Here is a 19,956-nt window from a genome sequence, read left to right as displayed (position 1 = left end):
CAACAATACATGTTTTTTCCTACTTCTTCCTGATTCTTATGTCCACTTCTTTTTCCCAGGTATATCTATTACTTTGGAGGCCTTCTCTCTGGGGCGATAAAGATGAACAGCAGCCCTCTCTTCCTCCACCAAGTTCTTATCCCATCACTTCCCAACTTCCAGGGTGAAGGAGGTACATTTCTTCATTAGTATGGAGCCAAACTATTAAAAATAGATTTTCTTTTTTTCTTGAAACCCTGTTCAACAATCATGAACTGGGAAAAAACCTGCTACGCTTAGTGCTGGGGGGTGCTAGGTGCTAGTCCACTACTGGGCTATTATCTCTTTGTATTAAAAATGTTTAAAGTTACCAAAATTTAGAGTTGCACAAGCAGGCATCATAATATAAGATGTGAGCCCAAGGGGCAGGTGCAGGAACCATGCAATTGGGCACTGCTTTGCTCCCAGTTCAATGTGTAAACTACAAATCCAGCTTAATCCTTATTTTTTGCTCACACTACTGGTCCCCTTTTTTAAAATAAACAAATGACACTTAGCCTGGTGGGGGGGTCCAAGTGTAGCCTGGTGGCCCGCCAGGCTTATAGTACATTTGGGGCCGCCCTCATGAAAATCCTATATCAGACAGAACATCAGCAAAAAGCCTCAAAGTCAGGAGAAACAAAAGCATGAAATGTATTGGAAGTTTTTTCGCTGCCAAAATAAAATGCTGCGTCATAATTTGAATATGTGATTCAGGACAAAAAGGGAGAGACTTTATGTTTTGATGATTGATGTCCTGAAGATCCTGATGTTTTTCTATGAAACTATGCTTCCAGGTTCAGTTGTTGTAAGGAAATTCTTAACGGAACCAAGAAGTACCTCCTGTCCCTGGTCTGCTGTCCCTTCATATAAAGACACATCCTATAATTGGATGTGATGTTTGTCTTGGCCCTGACAGACTTTCCCAGTGGAATTGCTGCAGTGTTTTCAATGCAGATGCCATAGTCGGCTGAGTTCGCTCTCTACCCACACACATGTCCGTCTGTTTGTCTTTAATCTGATGATCAGGTCCAGAAGGAGTGGATGGAAGTCAGCGCATTCCTCTGTCCTGACGCTGATAATGCTCACAAAGTCTAAAATTATCTCTCTTCCTAGGTTACCACCCCTTCTTGAAGATCTATCAGTCCATGCAGTTGGTCTACACTTCAGGCATATAGTGAGTCTGCTTTCCTCTTGAAAGGCCAACTGATGGATCAGATAAGCATTGACATTTGACCAATTTGTTCTAAAGTTAAGCAGTAAAAGAAGCGTTGCGTACACCGTCTTGTTTCTGAAGCCATTGTTGTTCACAGTGACCTTCAAGGCACTGGTGGGAGGCGACTGTGTGTGTCCATCGAACCGGCCTTGTTGCTGAAAGGTGACATCATGGTGAGTCAAATGTGAAGGAAATCCCACACTAAAGGCCTGCACTGCAAAAACTACATCTTTTAATTTTGGTCTAGTTTCTAAAGCAAATATCTTAGTACACTTGAAACAAGACAAAACAAACTTACAAGTAACTTTTGCAAGATATATGAGCGTGTTTTAAGTCAATAATTTCTTAATATTGATGAAAAAATGTGGGATAAATCATACAGTTTGTCTGCAACATCTAATATAGAAAAAACTAAAAATATCAGAATGAGAAATATGCTTTACATGAGTCAAAACTTTGACCTTCAGATTAACATATTCACATCTCTTGAACTGTTTCGCATTTTGTCCTGTCACAGCCACAGACCTCAGAGGATTTTATTAGACTCAAATTATCAACACCCCAACACAATTTAGGGTTTAAACTGATCTTTTCATTATGCTTGCATGTTGCTTGCATTTGGAATATTTTGGACCAACTTGAGTATTTTGGGGTTGAAGAGTTATGGACCGGACACTTTGGAGGTCTGGTTAGGAAGCGCATTACAAACCTTTGGTTGAAATGGCGCGTTAAATTCAAGTTTCCATTACAGACCAGAGAAAACTAAAGAGAATGCAACGTTGTGTTAATCCATTTGAAGAGCCGGGAGCGGATTTAACAAATGGAGCCTTCTTGGTTCACGTTACCCAGGAGAGCGGCGCTCTGGAGGAGCTGCAGACGTAACATCTGTCCGTTTCAGAGAAGCGAAACCACGCAACAAAAAAATAAAAAAAAAATCCTGGTAAAAGCGCACACCGGACCTCACACGGTAAAACACTCAGAGTTCAGTTGATCTGTTTGGATCAGACAGATCCAACTGACTGATGAATTAGTGCAGATTTTTCTGCAGACGGGAACCAGGAGGAAGTTGTTCAGACCCCAGCGGGTGAAGTGATGCTAATTTAAGTGAAGTCGCTTTATTTAATTTATTAAAAGTTATTGGGGCCTCAGTCAGTGGTTTTTGTCACTACGGGGAAAAATGTAGATGTATTTATCTGCTTAATTTGTGATGGGATCTGGATTCACGGTGAATATTAACTAAACCGCATAAAATGCAACTAAATAGCCGATGTTAATATGACTGTAATTTCACGGATAAAAATAGTACATGACCGAATTTTTTTTATGTTGTCGGACAAGATAACGGATAACAAAAAAAGTCGAGCGCCACCTGCCGCCCTGACACCAACTCGCACACATCTTCATTCACAGTCTTACTTGTAAATCGATTTTTCTTTTCTTGGACGTTTTGATGTTAGTTTGTTGATGTCTCAGTTTTATTCGCTGGGAAAATCAATAAGCAGCTTGAGGTGACTCTGCTGCTCTCTAGTGGCGAGAAGCCGTAATGTTGGCTGGTAACAATCGGAATGCATTGTGGGAGATGTAGTTTGTAGTCAATTCGTGCTCAAAACCTATTTTAAGTCAATCTTCGGCCTATAAAATGCTGCAGCGGGCCACATAAAATGACATGGCGGGCCACATGTGGCCCGCGGGCCTTGAGTTTGACACATGTGCTTTAGGGTGTTGAGGGCCACATAAACTCAAGGCCTTGGGGCCAAATCTGCACCGCCGTAGCTGTTTGACACCTGTGTTGTAGAGGAAAGCATGATGCTGTCAACAACATTTCACCATGGCGATGATATGTTTATGGTGGTGTGCATTGTTAGGCAGTGGCACTCTGGGTCACCATGTCCTTCTGCTGCCTCCTAACCAATTTAAATGCAGGAAATCTTATGGATTCTGGAGCAGGTCAAAATGTAGTGAAGTTCTTTACAAAACATGTAAAATTGTCTATTTTCCAACCCACAAGCAAGGGGTTCCAGCTCCCCTTTAACTGCATACACAAGAGGAATAAAAATGTCCTTCAAAACTCAGCTGATGGGTAAATATACTTTTTTATCTGGTGTTCCTGTACAACATCTCCCCATCTGTTCTTTTGCCACCCTGAGCGACTGCCCATATGACAAACCACCAGGTTTCCAATCAGCAAAAATGTTCGGTTTTAGTCTCATTTGACCAGAACACTTGTAACATGCTTCTTATCTCTCCCTGAGTTTTATTTACTTATTTTGTGACATGTGAGGGCAACTGGTCACAAAGGATCTTTAGTTAGAATCAGAATAAAGACAACAAAATACAAATGCACATTGCAATTTTCAGATTTCATTTGGAAGAACTTAGGAAAAACATGCTTAACAGAATGCATTAAAGCCTGTCGCTAAAAAAATACAAAATGTGGAAAAGCTCAAGGGTTGTGAATAATTTTGCAAGGCCCTCTAGTTCAGACGGGGAAAAAGAGCAGCTTGTTAAGCAGAAATCCTAATTTGTCTGTGTGTGCAGTCTGACATTTCAAAAGTGTAGGTGTCACTCTTCAGGGAACATAAGGCCTCCCATTAACTCCACAGGCCTGCAATTATCCCACATCTGCTCCAAAACTCGATTGCTTCCCTCACCTTCTGCTGCCCTCTTCAGGTGAAATGCTACCACAGGCGGGCCCACAGTGCCGACAGAGACACAGTGTTCAGGCTGCAGTTCCACACCTGTACCATCCATGGATCCCAGCTCTGGTTTGGAAAGGGGGAACTGGATGAAGCTTTCACCGGTGAGTTTATCCACTTGGGTAGATCGATGCAGCCAGCAGGAGTTAAGGAACCATAGGTCATAGATATGAAGAGTGAGGATTTGGGTTTACGAGTTTGTTTTATTGTGTACTTTTTTTAATCCGTTCGCAAATGGAAGAGAGGTTTTCTTGCAAAGTCGTCTTAATGAATAGCTTACCAGGTTTTTTTTGTTGTTATTGTTGTTTTGTTTTTGTCTTTGTTTTGTTTTTTTCAAAGTCTCTTCTTGGAATTTGGCTACTTTTTTACCGTTTTCTTTTGCTTTGTTACTAGAATTATTCATAACTAAAGACAGACTTAAAAAAAAATACAGAATATGCCTGATACATACACATACATATGGAGTATGCTATTTTTGATTTCAGAATAGTATTTTAAATTATAGTTTTGGCCATACTCTATGATATGTTTTGCTTACATAGATTTAAACATGCTAAAAATTTACAGCAGTTAATTGAATTTTATTAACATGCAGAAGTCCTGACCCTGAACCTTTCTATTGTGTTTCTGGTATGCACATAAATCTGATGCACAAGCGACATCCGCAAACAGCAATGGACGATGAAGTTGCTTCTCTCAGCCCACTGGGGGTTCAGTTTTGTTTGGAAACTAAACAGTCTGATGAGAAGCTGGAAAAGACTATTGTGTTGTGCTAAAAGGAATTAGCCCATCAGCAAAGCTATTGAAGCTATTGAAGCCTAAAATAGCATGAATTTTAGAGCATACTGCAACATGTTGCAGTATAAATGTCTCTAACGCTAATATCAGAGTCCACAGACCCTTAAAGGTATGAACTCCTTCATTTCTAAAGTATTATGAATTATCAGGGGTTCCCAAAAGCTGAATGGGTAGAATAACACTTTAAACCAGTCTGATTGTTGAATAACCAGAATAGCAGATTAAAAACAATAAATGTCTGTTTTTGAGCTCATACATCTATTTATGCAACAATTTAGCAGCAAAAATGGGCTTTGAATTGAAAATGCAGCTTACTTTGTTGGGATATAGTTTCTGATCAAAATTTGATTAATTATAGATCCTGCAATTAACTTGATTAAAAAATGTGATCAAGTCCCACCACTAACATGTGTATTTCTATTTATTTATTTATTGGATTGTTTATTTAGGTCTTGATTGAAACCCTGCTGTGTATGCCTTTGTATGAAGTGAACATACACTTCATACAAAGTGTATGAAGTGTATGTGTATGTATGCTGGCTGAGGTGGCCAGCATGTTTCAGGGTGGAGCCATGGCCTCCCCTGGTCAGCCTTTGCACATGTGACTGCCTACGTGGCTCAACTGCCTGTCATTTTGCTGATGTTACCCCTGAATTTCCCTACTGCGGAACTATGATATTTCTGTTTCCAATATGAATCATTTTCACAGAAAATGGTTTTAATCACCAGCTATAAAACCGTATTACTATGAAGAACTGTGCTTCATTTGTGTTATTGAAGTGCAGTCCCTTTATATCTTATAAATTGTTGGAAAGAAAATGGTATTATCCCTCAAATACCTCATTTCTTTGGGTTCTGTTATGGTATATCGTCATCTCTGCACTGACTGACATAATAGCAGCCTTTGAAACTGGCATTGTGGGAATATATCTGCAGTGGTTTGGCCTCATGATATTGTGGTCAAATAAATCCTTAAATAGTAGTGGTTTAATCCCCATCTTGGAAGTAATAACAGTTCCCTGGTGTAGAGTACAGTGAGAATTAGATGTGATGATACACGGTTGGTAGACATGCATTACTTAAGTCCGTAATGAATGTGTTTCTTACTTCAGCTGTTCCTCAGTTTCACTTTCTCTGAAATAACAGACTGCATGTTTGTAGGAACAGTGTGGTTTTTATTCCATAGATGAGATGAAGCATTAAAGTGTGTGATTATCGGTCACGCACCTCAAAATACATCGGTGGAATAAGTATTTGAGCTTTCGAGGGTTTTCCAGCATGCTAAATGTACATTTCCCTTTTATATATCTAAATATAATAAAATTATTTACATCCAAAAACAAATTGGCTTTTCTTATAGCCAAGGATCCGGTTTCTATGACGTCTTCCTTTTTAATGAGCATTTGTACTCTTATCCCCAGATGAACGATTTCCATCCGATGCCACTGTAGAGTTCGTCTTCTCCTCAGGTCCTGAGAGGGTCAAAGGTCAGTATGCCCAACTTCAGATTTTGCTCAAGTATATTTCTGGACATTTATGTTATTCACTTATTCAAAGAAAGAAAGCATTGGAAACCCAATGTGTGCTTTTCCACAGGCCGTGAATACCACAAAAATGACCCAGCTGTCATCGTCGACTACAACACTTCAGATCCAGTGGTTCGCTGGGACTCCTATGAGAACTTTAACCAGCGTTATCAGGACAGCCTGGAGGGTAACTGCTGTCTTAATGCACCATTTCTCAAATTTCACCCACCCTAGACAATCAGAGGCACACAGTCATAAAATAACTAAAGTACAACAGGGCTGATAAGAGTTTGTAAGTCAGTTCATCACACAACTAAAAGTAATACTGTTTACAGATGATGTGGTTATGTTGAGATCTTCATGCCTTGATCTTCAATGAGTGCTGAATCATTTCACATCCATGAGTCAGTGCCTCTGGTTCCCAGGTAGCCATTCCACTCAGTTCTCATCTCTCTTCAGTCCTTTGTAGGAGATTTCCTCCACTGATTGGCCCGACTTTCAATCGGGCCATTAAGTGAGCGGGAGGAGGAGTTGTGAGAAATTACGCACATTTTTTGTGCTGCTTTAGAATTGTAGTGCGCCTTTATAGGATTGTAGTTTGACAATGGCAGCAGAGGAAATGAACGAAGCCATTCGGTCCATGTTGGCCATTCTTGTGTTGTATAAGACATTATCTTGTTAGCAAAAATGTCATGGTCCTAATCCCTACGGAGTTGTTTACAGCTCCGTAGGGAGCTGTAAACAATTTCCTGTAGGCTTCATTAAGCATTACAAAAGTCATGGCCAAACATTACCAATTTGGTAAAATCAGATCCAAGTGTTTAAAACTTTAGAGTTCATACCTCACACCAGATAATTGATTCTCAATAGTCGAGGATCCAGATCATGTGTACAAAACAAAGCGTAGAACAAGGGGCTGGTTTTTACCAGGCTAGGTCTGAGGCAATGGTGAAATGTCTTGGTGTCTTGTTTGATGGTGGATAGACAGACTGGGACCTCATTGGAGTTGTTTTTTTTTTGTTTTTTTTTTGCTGTGGTCTACCATGGTACAAAAAAAAAAGACATGAGCTAAAAAGTGAAGCTTTTTAGCTCATCTCTAAAAAGCTTCACTTTTAGAGTGAGCATTTTATAAATCAACAATATAATTGTTGATTTGTAAATCAACAACCTTATGGCTTAGGCATAGGTTGAAGATTTCTGTCATTCAGTGGGGAGATCATTGTAGAGCCACTGCTCCTCCACATGAAAAGAAATTAATCGAGGTGGTTAGGTAATCTGATTGTCTCTTAGGCACCTTCGTTTAAAGGTTTTCTTGGTATGTCCCACTCATAGTAGAACCCATGTGGACCCCAAAGCATTATGAAATGCTTTGAGGTCCAACCTGAATGAGCAGGACAAAGGGATGCCGAGAAGGATTTCTTGGTTTCCCTTCTGGATTTTGTTGAACTCCACAACCTAATCTCTGATTACTGAAAAACAGTGGGTGGATAGAAGGACATTACCACAATATTAAACTGAGCTGTCTCTTTTATTTTGTTTCAGACATTGCACATACCCGAGGTCCTTTAGATGGAAGTCTTTACGCTCAGATAAAGAAGCGTCGAGGTCCCAGCTCTGGTTCTCTGACTTCAACCAATGGCAGCAGCCCAGCAGGAGTCCCTGCAGAAGACAGACCTGATCATCTGATCCCTCAAGGTTCCGACTCAGGCCTTTCAGCCCATTCCCTCCACTTGAACCAATCATCAGTCCATCCTGATCACCCAGAGGAACTTGTTCGCCCACCACCACCAACCAGACAGGAAAGGGAGGAGCTGGAACGTCTCCTCGGTGGGATTGAGGGAAACAAGGATGGAGAGCGAGAGACCGCCATTTTAGATGATGGCGATTCCTGGCCTCCGGAGAGAACTGGGACATTGAGGCTCAATCGGTCATGTTCTTGCAGGGATGGTTACCGGTCTCAGCGCTGCGCTGAACCGGGGTGTGACCGCACCCTCCTCATGCCAAATGGCTACTGTCTTGATAGAGCTCCCGGCACTAACGGGCACCACGGGGTGACCCCTTCCACCAGTCCAAACCCAGCTGGTCCTCCATCACACATGGATATGTGTCAACATTACAGCCCACATACCCATCAGTCCCTTCCTCCACCAGATCTGGTGTGGGACCGTCAGAGTGGCCCACCCCACTACTTACACCGCTCCTGTTCGGAGGCCCCCTCATCTCGACATATTTGTCCGTACCCATCACCAGACCTCACCCCTCATTCTCATAATCCGTCACACCACCATTCCGTACCTGCTGCTGGTCGACTTTACTGTCGTGAAGATCTTCCCTTCCATCATCCTCCTCCACCTCTCAGTCACCACCACACCCACTCACACCACCCAAAACCCTCCACCAGTCCCACTTACCATGACATAATGCTAATGGATAACCTACCGCCCTCTAGCTGTCCTTGTAGGGACTGCAGCATTAGGAGAGAAGATTCAGCTGCCTATCACACCCTGAGGCTAGAGCGTGGTGACAGCTTTCATTGGGACAGAGAGGCAGAGCTTCAACAACGAGAGGCAGGACTGAGGAGAACGAGGGAGACGGAATTAACCAGAGGGCCAGAACTTCACTGGGAGAGGGATCCTGGGCTCAGACGAGGCAGAGAGCTGTCACTCCACTGGGAGCGGGACAGGGAGGCGGAGCTGCAGTGGGAAAGGGACAGAGAAGCAGAATACTGGCACAGACGGGCCACCGTAGCCTCCTACGGCCCACAGGGACACGATCTGCCAGCCTTCAGTTTTGACCCTTTACCGTCAGGTCACCCTGCTTATCCAGAGGCGTCAAGGTCCCACGCTCATTCCCACCTGGATCTGAAGTACAGCAGCAGTAGCAGTGGGTACCAAACACCACGTCAGGTGTGCCCCTGCTCACCATATCAGCCCTCGCCATCTGAAAGCAGAGGTTATGCCTCGGGCTACCAGTCAGAGTCCACATCTCCTCTGCCTCCTACTTCCTCCATGGTGGGGACTTGCAGCCACAGCAACGGGCCATCAGACCATATCCCTAACCACCACCACCATGTGGATTCACAACAATCATACAGCTCTGATTCACACACTGGTGAGTCACAGTAAACACACACTTTCAGTCGTATGTTACTACTTAACAGGAATGCTGAGGGAATAAGTCATCCCTAATCAACAACAGCATGCATTGAAAGGTTTATTCCACATGCCAGAATCCTTTTGCAGTACTCACAAACTCCTTCTTGTTGGCTGTGGAGTTTCACAGTGTTTCACAGGATCTGTGTTGATACTGTTTATTGAGATAATCATTTAACATGTTCTACTGTTCCCATCTTTTCTCAGATGGCCTTCGTAGCTCCGGTGAGAGCGTGGGCTGGAGGGATCACATTACTCATGGGTCTTTCAGGAGGGTCCACAGAGATGCTCATGTGGCCTGCTCCACACCATCCGATATGTCTGGACCATCAACACCAGTCCACACCAGTAGCCCACTACGCACACAGGAGAGGTACTCCATAACAGTTCTTTGAATTTGAAGATTAAATTTAGAGTGTTTTCAAACTTGATAGTCCTGTAGATTTGGTTTGATTAGGAACCAAAATTCCAACATTTGTTACATTTTCACACTGCAATGTCAAAGGAACCAAACCCTTTCCCTTTGAAAAACCTGTTTACCCCGTCCCCTGTGGTAACGCTACACAAGAAAGGCCGAAGGAAATGACATGGAAACTTCTGAACACAATGTCTTCCCTAATGAAATTTAAACAAAAATGGAATGGCAAGATATTACTGTGGTTTGTCTTTGGCACAAGAACACGAGTCATTTATACCATGTGTTTGTTTTGGTTGCACTGTTTCCTGTTTTTGGAGTGGTCTCCAAGTCTGGTTACTGTTCACATATGTATTCGAATCACACAGAGTTCATTTCAACCGAACTGAAACGGAGGCTTTTAGGCAGACCAGAGTTAGTTAATTTTTTTGACCTGCATCACAGTTCGATTACACAGCCATATTTCCCAAACAAACTGGACTGTCTAGACAAACGAAGTAGTTTTTGATTAAAGTGGACTAAACAATGCAAGGCCTTGCATTGGACCTCATGTTACAAACACCAACACTAAAGTATTTTATGGAAATTTTACGTGACAGGCCAACAAAATTATACATGTTTAGGAGTCTGGAAGAGCAGCAGAGAGCCACAAAGTTGGTGAGAAAATCTATTGATAGGACAAATGTTAGCCATACTCTGCATCTCTGATCTTTATGAAAGAAGAAAGCTTACATCAAAGAAAGTTATAGGTAGTCCCATTTGTCACAAGTCATATAGGAAACACAGCAAAAATGTGGAAGAAGCTGCTCTAGTAGGATGACTGTTGTGTTTGCACATCTATATGTAGAATCTACATATCACACATATGGAAGAAAACCAACATCACCCTGAACATGTGTGTTCATCATACCCACACAAAGGAACAGGCTTCTCTTCAGCAGAGCTAGTGAAGCTGTCTGGCATGTTTCGGGTGTTTCCCTTCCAGCTACAGACCTGACTATGAATAGGTGATAAACAGGCTTCTGAATCACTTGATGCCATGATTGCATAGTAATGCAATCATATGTAACACTAGTTTAGATTATTTCATTTTCTTTTGTCAGATTGGCCCAGTCAGTCCAGAGAATCTCGGCAAGTTCTGATTGTTGATTTTCCTTCCACTTCAAAAAGATACACTGCTTTTTACTGAATAAGAATCCAGTAAAGTACATTAAAGTTTATGATTGTACATGACAAAATGTGAAAATGTTTCAGAAATATAACTTTTGCTCAACACTGTGGGCATGTTTCTTATTTCGAGAGTTTGTTGCTTTTGTTCCACTCCAAACTGGCCCTAATTAACCCTATTAAATTAACCAAAATTTTGTTGGATCACATTCCCTTATGTCGATGTTTTAGTAACTGTGCACATAGTCACCTTTTTTGTGTTTCTCATTGTGTCTGTCTTTTAAAGTCCCAGTCCCGCAGGCAGAGATTATGAGATCCGGACCACAGATATCATCAGCAGTGACAACGAGGGTTCCCCATCACAAGATGGACACTTTAGTAACACTAACATCATTCAGGAATCATCAGCACACCCAAAAACAAGCACCAAACAGGAGGACCCTTTATCATCCACCAAACCAGATTCTCCCAAAGCCACAGCACCGCGCCAAAACTGCACCATAGATGCACCCTCTGCTTCTCCTTTTGACTCTGTGACACCGACCACAACAAGCCAGGAGCACTGCCAGGTTCCCTCCTCATCAGCACCAAACACACATCCCCAGACTCTCTCTCTCAATCCTTCAGAAGCTGCTGCTGTCCCTTCTACCATGGTCCAGACAGTAACCCCTTCTCAGACCCAAACCCAAGCCAATGGACTGAGTTCAGCACATGTGAATGGATCGTCACCAACAAAGTCTCACCCAGAGGGCCCCAAATCCCCCACTTCCAACCCCCCATCGGGCCCTGCATCACCCCCATCCTCACAGCCTGGGTCCAGCAGCATGGACGGCTCTCCGGTCTCAGATGTCCCGGTTCCTGGTTTTGCCACCCTGGGCAGGAGGTTAATGTTGAGTGGGTCAGAACCCCACCACCCTAACTACCTGCAGCACCACGGACCCCCACACCACCACTACGCCATCCTGGACCACAGTGCTCCTCTAGACAATAACAAGAGAAATGGCTATTTTGGCCCTGCCCCGACCTCCTACTCCAACTACTCCACCATCTCCATCCCTCTCCCTCACCCACAACCACCTCTGCCAGAGAAGCGACATCACCCTGCCCAGCCGGGATCCCCCAGTGAGGGGGTGAGGCCAAATGTGGGCCAGGCACCCCCCTCTGCCCAGCATCAGCACCATGTTACGTTTTCTCCCACGGTGGGGGAAATTGCACCACCTGCAGGACACAATGAAGAAGTGGAGGGTGAAACCGCAAACCGAGTCAGTGTTAAGTTCGTCCAAGATAGTTCAAGGTTCTGGTACAAACCAGGCATCTCTAGAGAGCAAGGTAAGGTCACCAACTAAACCACCACTGTAGTTTGAAAGAATCAAAGCTTTTGAAACAAAGGATCAGTTTGAAACATTTAGTTGTGTTTGGCTGTAGCCATCGCTGCTCTGAAGGAGAGAGAGCCAGGAACTTTCCTGATCAGGGACAGCAACTCCTTCCAAGGAGCCTATGGCCTGGCTCTGAAGGTGGCCACGCCTCCGCCCAATGCAAGCCTCAACAGCAAAGGTACAAGGGACTCTCTTTTTCTCTCCATTTTCCATAATTTATCCTCATAAATCCACCTTGCCTTGCTGAGATTTCTAAAATGAGGAGAATATGACATTTTTGACAGTAATAACCTGTTTTTCACAGCAAGCGACCCCCTGGAGCAGCTGGTGAGACACTTTCTGATAGAAACAGGCCCTCGGGGAGTGAAGATCAAAGGGTGTCAGAATGAGCCACACTTTGGTATGTTTTCCCCTCCACTTTCAGACAAAATTCATGTTAATGATTCAAGAGAACATGTTTGGTGCATGGGTCCTCATTAGTTTTATCACACCTGGCATTAAGCTCACACTAGCTGAGGAGGCTGTGTGAATAGATCTGGAATGAATGTTTTCCGTCGCTCTATGCTTTAAATTAACATGATTGTTTTATGGATGAACACTGATTCTTAATGTTTTCTTTCTTGAAAATGTATTTTTCTGTCATATTTTATCAACAGGGAGCCTCTCTGCACTAGTCTATCAGCACTCTATCACACCCATTTCTCTGCCCTGCGCTCTTAAAATCCCAGAGAAAGGTTGGTCCAACCCTGTGCTTTAATATTTACAGTGTGCAAAGGATAATATTTTTCGTCAGATTCTTCATGATGAACATGTTTGCTCACTTCCTGAAATATTTTCTCTTAGTGTACATGATGTTTCCTTCTGTGCTCTCAGATCTTGTAGGAGAAGTGCAGGAGGTTCAACCAGTCACTAACATCAGCACAGCGGCAGACCTGCTGAAACAAGGAGCAGGTGAGTTCTTCATCCTGCCGTCAGCATGGCTTTGGAGAGAAAGAAACCCCGGCATTGTATTATTATCATAGCATCAGTGAAAAACTGGTTGTATCTGTGCAGAATCTGTACTACAGCCAGTTAAATTCCTCATGGAAGTAACTAGGTATTCATTGTGCTGTGCATGTAGTTTGCTTACTAGAAATGACATTACCAAATCAAAAGATGGCAGTATTGCTGCAGTAATTCACAGTTTTACCATGTTAAACTTCATGCTATAAATCTGAGGTCTTAAAAGTTTGAAGACCTCTTCTTAGATGTTCAGTGAATAAATGAAGGATTAAATCCAGTGAAAATATCACTGTGTTATTTAGAGGTCAAAATTAGATCAAGAGGATTTGTTTGTTTCTAATGAGGTAAAGAAATACCTTGATATGTCATTCTGGATAAGTGAAATATCTAAATCTGGTCTACATGTTATTTTTCAGTTGTTTCAAGTTCAATTTACTATTATAAGGATCTTATGAACAAGGAATATGCATGGCTGATTTCACATTATTTTGCAACCATCAACTTCAATGTTTTATTAGGATTTTTATGAGACAGACCAATGCAAAGTAGTGCCTAATAGCAAAGTGAAAGGAAAAAGATCCGTGTTTTAAAAATATTTTCACAAATAAATATAGAATCTGCCATTGGATGGAGAGTCTGTGGTTTTGTTCACACAGCAGGTCTTGATGCTCAATTCAGATTTTTTCCTGCGTGGTCGTTCATGCTTATAATTAAATGCGACTGCAATCAGACTTCTGTGTGAATGGTTTGTGACCCAAAGTGCCTCTTATGCACAGAAGAAGAGTGTAGATTTCCACATAGCAGGTCATTGTTTACAGAAGTAATAACGGACGATGCTGCTTATGGATCGATTTTAAAGTTTATTCAACAATTGGAGCTGATAGTATCATCACAAAATTAGAAGATGAAGGAAGCCAACAGAAAGAAAGCACCATTAATAACAATGACCTTTAGTGGAACATTGACTGCAACTTCTGTAGAGAAGTCTGTTTGGATGTGTTGTCAGAACCAAGAATAATGGGACTGTAATGTTATGTTCTTCACTGACAGACAACTTTCATAATTAAAAAATTCAGCCATTGTTTACGTCTGGGTTTACTGCAGATGGCTTCTTCAGGTACAGAATTATGACGCATGTCTCACATCAGTGACATAAAAATCAGATAAAATGCAATATGACTGTTCAAACTGCATGCACTTTTGGACGCAATCAGATACCACAACATATGGAGATGCCACAGACTGGATTTTTTGGAGGGGTGAAAAGACCAGAAATGGGCCATTTAGATATAAGTCGCATTTGCCTAATGTGTGAACATAGTGTAAATGTTCAAATATTTCCACAGCGGAACAAGCGTTCATATTTATGTCTTAGATTATGCCTTGGATTAACCTAAGACATGAGATTACACTACAACTGTAGCTCTGGTTGGAAGGTCAGAGATGTTGTCCTGATGGAAGAGTCTCAAGTCTTTGACTTTCACTCATTTACCCAACTTACCAGTTTCCCCCCGTACTAGCTAACATGAATGAAAAAAAGAAGAAAAAATACTGTATTTATGAAATGTTCAAAGAATATAACTACTTTTGTATCCATAAAGCGACTTTTGCATGTCACTGTATGGATCTATGGCAATGTGTCTGTTTTTACGAACCATATCCCAGCAGAGGTTTGACGGATGCAGTGGGAAGATGTTTTATGAGTTCTTTCTCTTCCACAGCCTGCAATGTTCTCTACCTGAACTCCGTGGAAACCGAGTCGCTGACCGGCCCCCAAGCGATTGCCAAAGCAACGGACGCCACACTGGGTCGGAACCCTCGACCGTCTGCCACCGTGGTCCAGTTCAAGGTGACATCGCAGGGCATCACGCTGACTGACAGCCAGCGGAGGTAAAGGCTGCCAACTCCTGCTGAAAACATATCTTGAATAAATTTCCCGCTTTCAACATGTGCATTTTTTTTCCGTCCCCAGAGTTTTCTTCAGGAGACATTACCCTGTTAACAGTGTCACCTTCAGCAGCGTCGACCCAAAGGACAGGAGGTGGGAAATTCAAACAGAAAGACTTAGAGCGAGGGCTGGGGTTGACATTTCTAACCTAACAGGAAATCTGTAGCTTTCCTGCTTTATGTGGCGTTGGTTTAATGCATGGAGGTCTGTTTTTTGGCTCTTTTGCCTGTTAGCATGAACATCAGGTTGATTTGTTTTTAATAGGCATGCTGGCTGCAGCAACTGCATCAGTTTGTTGAGCCGCTCTGCCTGTGTTTCAATGCATGTCTGAGTCCACTTTCTGTCTCTGTCTCTCTCTGGACTCCAGGTGGACTAACTCCGACAACGCAATGGTTCAGTAAGTGCTCTGCTGTCAGTCTGTAGGAGCTCTGAGAAAGTAGATTTGGGGCTGAGAATCGAGTGCTCTTACAGCCTCTGCATGGCGTCAAACAGCATGGAAGCCTGGGAGGGAGAAATCTGTCAGCGGACCAGATTTATTTACGGAATCATTAGCTGCATTTTCATTACAAATATTCACAAAATGTTGTCAATATTCCACTAATATCGAAAGAAAAAAAATGCAAATACAGTGTTTCCATTAACTACGAAACAATTAAAAATCACAAGAAAATAATTTTGTTCATGCGACAAGTCATTAAAAAAACAATCTGCGCCATCATATTCCCCAACTTCCTGTCATCTGCTTCTTCGTGGTTTGCTCCAGTGGGAACATCCAGTGACTCATGTGATGTGAAGAGTGTTTCAATGCAGTTTTGCTAAAGAAAACAAGTTCTATAACACAAACCACCTCATTCTAGTGCCAAAACATTTTTTAGAAATTGGGCTCAGATTAGTGTCCATTAAGCAAATTTGTTTAAAAAATGTCAAATTGTGCAGTTTTGTTGTCAATGGAAATGTAGCTAGTTTTACATAGAGCTGACTGTGTTTTAATTAACAGCAGGTCCGTAAGCTCCCCCTACTCATTAGACAAAATAATTGGCTCTTCAAAATGAAATAATTTTCCCCCCACACTTCCTGTTTCGTTTCCCCTGCAGGGTGTTTGGTTTTGTTGCCAGGAAACCAGGCAGCACAGCGGAGAACGTGTGCCACCTTTTCGCGGAGCTGGACCCCGAGCAGCCCGCTTCTGCCATCGTCAACTTCATCAACAAGGTCATGCTGGCACAGCGCAGATGAAGAAACCCAGAGTCCGTCGATCAAACCGGCAGACCGTTTTGTTCGTTTTTTTCCGATCACAACTCCTCCAGGAATGAGGAGGCTTCTTGACAGAGCGGAGCCAGCGTTCATCAGGGGCTGTTACCAAGAGGCAAGATGGAGGATTAAATGACCTACTCTAGATATCGTTGTCATTTTGAATCGAAATCTGATCATCTCCATCTGTGTGGATCTACTGAAGATGGAATGGCCTGTGATGTGCTAACTATTGGCTGGAGGAAAAAAAGGTTTATTTTAACTATAAATCAGATATCTTATCTATTTTTCTTTTTTTTTTTATGTTTCTATTGCATCAGCTGAAACTATTTTTTCAGGTAAAAGTTTTATTACCCAATATCTGATTCAGTAACTCCACTGTGCTCCTCTGCTTTTATTGTCAGTAAATAAAAACGATTTGTGAAATGTAACTATGGTAACAGAATTGTCCTGATCAGGATTTTTCAGTCCCCCAATGCCAATGACAATAAAAAGTCCCTACCTGATATGTGATTAAAAATCAATGTCATTTATCTGATGCGAGATAATATTACATGTATTAGTGCTATCATTAAGCCTGCAGCTAACAATCATTTTAGTCAGTGATTATTTTATCAATTACTCCAAAGATTAATCAGTTAATCTGGCACAGGCTACAGATTTTGTATTTAACTACCTAAGCCTTTTTATACGTTACAAATATATTAAGAGATGCAAATAAATACTGCAATTAATTTCTGTAAAAAAGAAAACATTTTATGGCCTAAAAATGCTTAATATAGCATTAATTTTGTGAATTTGACAGACAAAATTGTTTTTTGCAGTTTAGTACAGTTTTGGTTTAATCACTGCTCTGAATGTATAGTCCTTTTAACAGTCAATTACTAACTTAGTTGATTACTTCAATAAGGATTCATCACAATTAATCTGAATAATCATTTCAGCCCAAGTTGTGATTGTGTTCATTCCAAATTCTGCTGATTAATCGGTTTTTGTGGACAGGGATGGATATTCTTCTCCAGGTCAGCCTCAATGTACAGCCCCAATTCATTTATTTAACTTAATATCATTTCTGTGTAATGTGTCAACATTACCCAATCTGTCTTGATAAAACATAAACTGTGAGATAACATCATATTACTTGTGAAGCCGTCACTCATCGATAGTGAAGTACTTTTATGTTTTGTATGACTGATGAACCAATCTTGCCTTTTGATAAACACCCCTGATTAAATGACAACGCGATGTGCCATACTGTTGCCTTCAACACAGACAGAAATGAACAAACAGCTCTTGTGAGGTTTGAACATTTGAAACATAGCTGCCTTAAATGACAGCAGATTTGTATATTTTGTACCAGTCTAAAAAAAAAATCTTATTTTTCTGTTTAAGAGTAACCAAAGTGATGTAATTAACTTCCTGTATGTAGAGACGTTAAATATTCTTTTATGTACGTAAAGCACATCCACATCGGCACCTTTCACCTGCATTTACCACATTTATAATCAGAACCGACAATCATGTTTGGGTTAAACTCAGATTTGTCCGTTCACTCAGAGTGAGCCAGGGAAGGCAAACCCGAACGTGAGTTTTTTTGTTTGTTTTTTTGATCTTGCAATGAGAGAGTTGTGCGCGTGCTGAATGTGAACGTGGGGTGAGATGGTTAAACTCATCCAGTAAAGGTTTAGTCATGTCTGGTTTTTCCCAAAGTAATGCATGTGAATCAGGGCTGAAGCTAAACTGTAAAACGGACTCTTCCAGTTGGTGGCGTGGTGGGAAAATGTTTGCAGCTATTGTTTGAACAAAATGAAAACATAAATGACACCAATGTTAGAGTTATTAAAATCGCACACGCACACACGAGTAAGCCAGTGGCCAAAAGACAAAAGATGAAGCACTCCTGTATTAATAAGCTTTTTATCAAGCTATATTTTTGTACTTATTCCTTCTTGTATTTTTATTATGCATTCATTTAGTGTTGTTTTAGTTGGTAGAAAAACACTACTTGTATTACAACAATAATATATTGTGGTTATGATATCATGTAGTAATATATTTTCACATGCAGCTATGGGGCAAGTGTAAGAAGAAAAAAAAGGAAACAGTTTGTTCATTTGGAAAGATGGGAGCCTATTTTGTATGCAAGCCAATAAAGAATCAAAGTGGAAAACTGTTGTTTTGTGTTTCTTGGAAAGTGAGTTATTAGTTGGATAATTATAACAAACATTCAATTTAAGCTCAGGAATTTCCCCTGGTAATAAATCACTTTGTTTCCTGTGTAATAAGCAACTTTTTCACCCTCTATCAAACTTTAAAGGATTTTCTTAGCATTTGTGTGATAGATCAACAGAAAGTAGCACATAATTGTGAAGTGATAGAAAGTAATTTGAAACAAACAATATCTGAAAAACATTTTACATCGATCACATAATACACTGTGGAATTTGCAGAAGTATAGTGACGAAATGAGAAACAGGTTAAGGGGAATTCTATCTTGACAAGTCTTCCTTGTTTACCGTTTTGTGTCGGGTGTGGGCGCCTGAGGGATCATTTTGCTGAATAATAGGTGTTGAAGTTCTGCAGTATGTATTGTATGTATTTGGTAGGCAGAAGTGTAGACTCCATTGATGTAGCTCAGAATAGAGTAAGACTCAAGTTTCAAATTTAATGACTTTAGACTTGACTGGACTTTCATGATTTGTCTTAGAATTGAATCTTTTGAATTGATATCTTACACCTACTGGTGTTTCAATGGAACTGCAGCTGCCCCACAACAATAGAATTGTGCCAAGCATGTGATCAGTAAAAGTTTGAATGCAGGAACTGTTCTTACATCATATTCGGAATGCCAGAGGTGCCATAATGTGTGTCTTTAACATTTAGACTTAGTATGAATGAATTAATAACATTATGATAAAAGAAGACTTTATTTTTCCACATTTAAATTTGTAACTTTGCTTGATTTTTTTTTCAGATTGTCCATATTTTCTTGTCACATACATTTTTCTTGAATCAGTTTTTTTTTTTAATCTTTAGATCTGACAAAACTGAATTTAAAAAGCCATGTGTTCTCAAAACTAAGTAGAGGGGCACAAATTTTTAAACTTTATTCCCACATTTAAACCTGTGTGAAAAAAAGATGAAAACAAATGTATGCTTCTGTTATCGCAGCAGCTAAGTTTTCTCCATTCATCCATTATCTTACACGCTTGTCCCTAGTGGGGTTGTGAGCGGTGCTGCTGCCCATCTACAGCGGTCAGGTAACTTTTCTGTGTTTGCTAATTCAATAAAGGAGCCTGCAGCCAAAGATCCCAGTTCCAATATAATATTAAAGATAGATGTTTAAATCTATCTTTAAATCACTATCTGATGGTGAATCAGTTTTCTAATTTTT

The 19,956-nt window shown here is 41.1% G+C and overlaps 1 protein-coding gene across 3 annotated transcripts in view; it reads left to right on the top strand.

Moving 5' to 3' along the window:
- Positions 1-18,727, top strand: part of tns2a (tensin 2a) — a 47,231-nt gene extending 28,504 nt beyond the window's left edge. For 2 of the 3 annotated variants that reach the window (XM_007573357.2, XM_007573358.2), the window contains exons 11-27: positions 60-172; positions 1,135-1,195; positions 1,332-1,407; positions 3,905-4,034; positions 6,150-6,215; positions 6,325-6,441; positions 7,797-9,365; positions 9,614-9,779; positions 11,275-12,317; positions 12,414-12,542; positions 12,669-12,764; positions 13,021-13,098; positions 13,238-13,315; positions 15,088-15,256; positions 15,339-15,407; positions 15,682-15,711; positions 16,409-18,727. In XM_007573357.2, coding sequence (XP_007573419.1) covers positions 60-172; positions 1,135-1,195; positions 1,332-1,407; positions 3,905-4,034; positions 6,150-6,215; positions 6,325-6,441; positions 7,797-9,365; positions 9,614-9,779; positions 11,275-12,317; positions 12,414-12,542; positions 12,669-12,764; positions 13,021-13,098; positions 13,238-13,315; positions 15,088-15,256; positions 15,339-15,407; positions 15,682-15,711; positions 16,409-16,547 — 4,129 coding nt within the window. In that variant the 3' untranslated portion in view covers positions 16,548-18,727. The remainder of the gene's footprint in view (positions 1-59; positions 173-1,134; positions 1,196-1,331; positions 1,408-3,904; positions 4,035-6,149; positions 6,216-6,324; positions 6,442-7,796; positions 9,366-9,613; positions 9,780-11,274; positions 12,318-12,413; positions 12,543-12,668; positions 12,765-13,020; positions 13,099-13,237; positions 13,316-15,087; positions 15,257-15,338; positions 15,408-15,681; positions 15,712-16,408) is intronic. The other variant, XM_007573356.2, reaches the window with a different exon arrangement.
- The last annotated feature ends 1,229 nt before the right edge of the window (positions 18,728-19,956 follow it).

This window comes from Poecilia formosa, unplaced genomic scaffold (genome assembly GCF_000485575.1).
Source record: "Poecilia formosa unplaced genomic scaffold, Poecilia_formosa-5.1.2 Scaffold326, whole genome shotgun sequence".
NCBI lineage: Eukaryota > Metazoa > Chordata > Actinopteri > Cyprinodontiformes > Poeciliidae > Poecilia > Poecilia formosa.
Note: the sequence above shows the minus strand (reverse complement) of the source record. Positions and strands in the feature narration are given on the sequence as shown.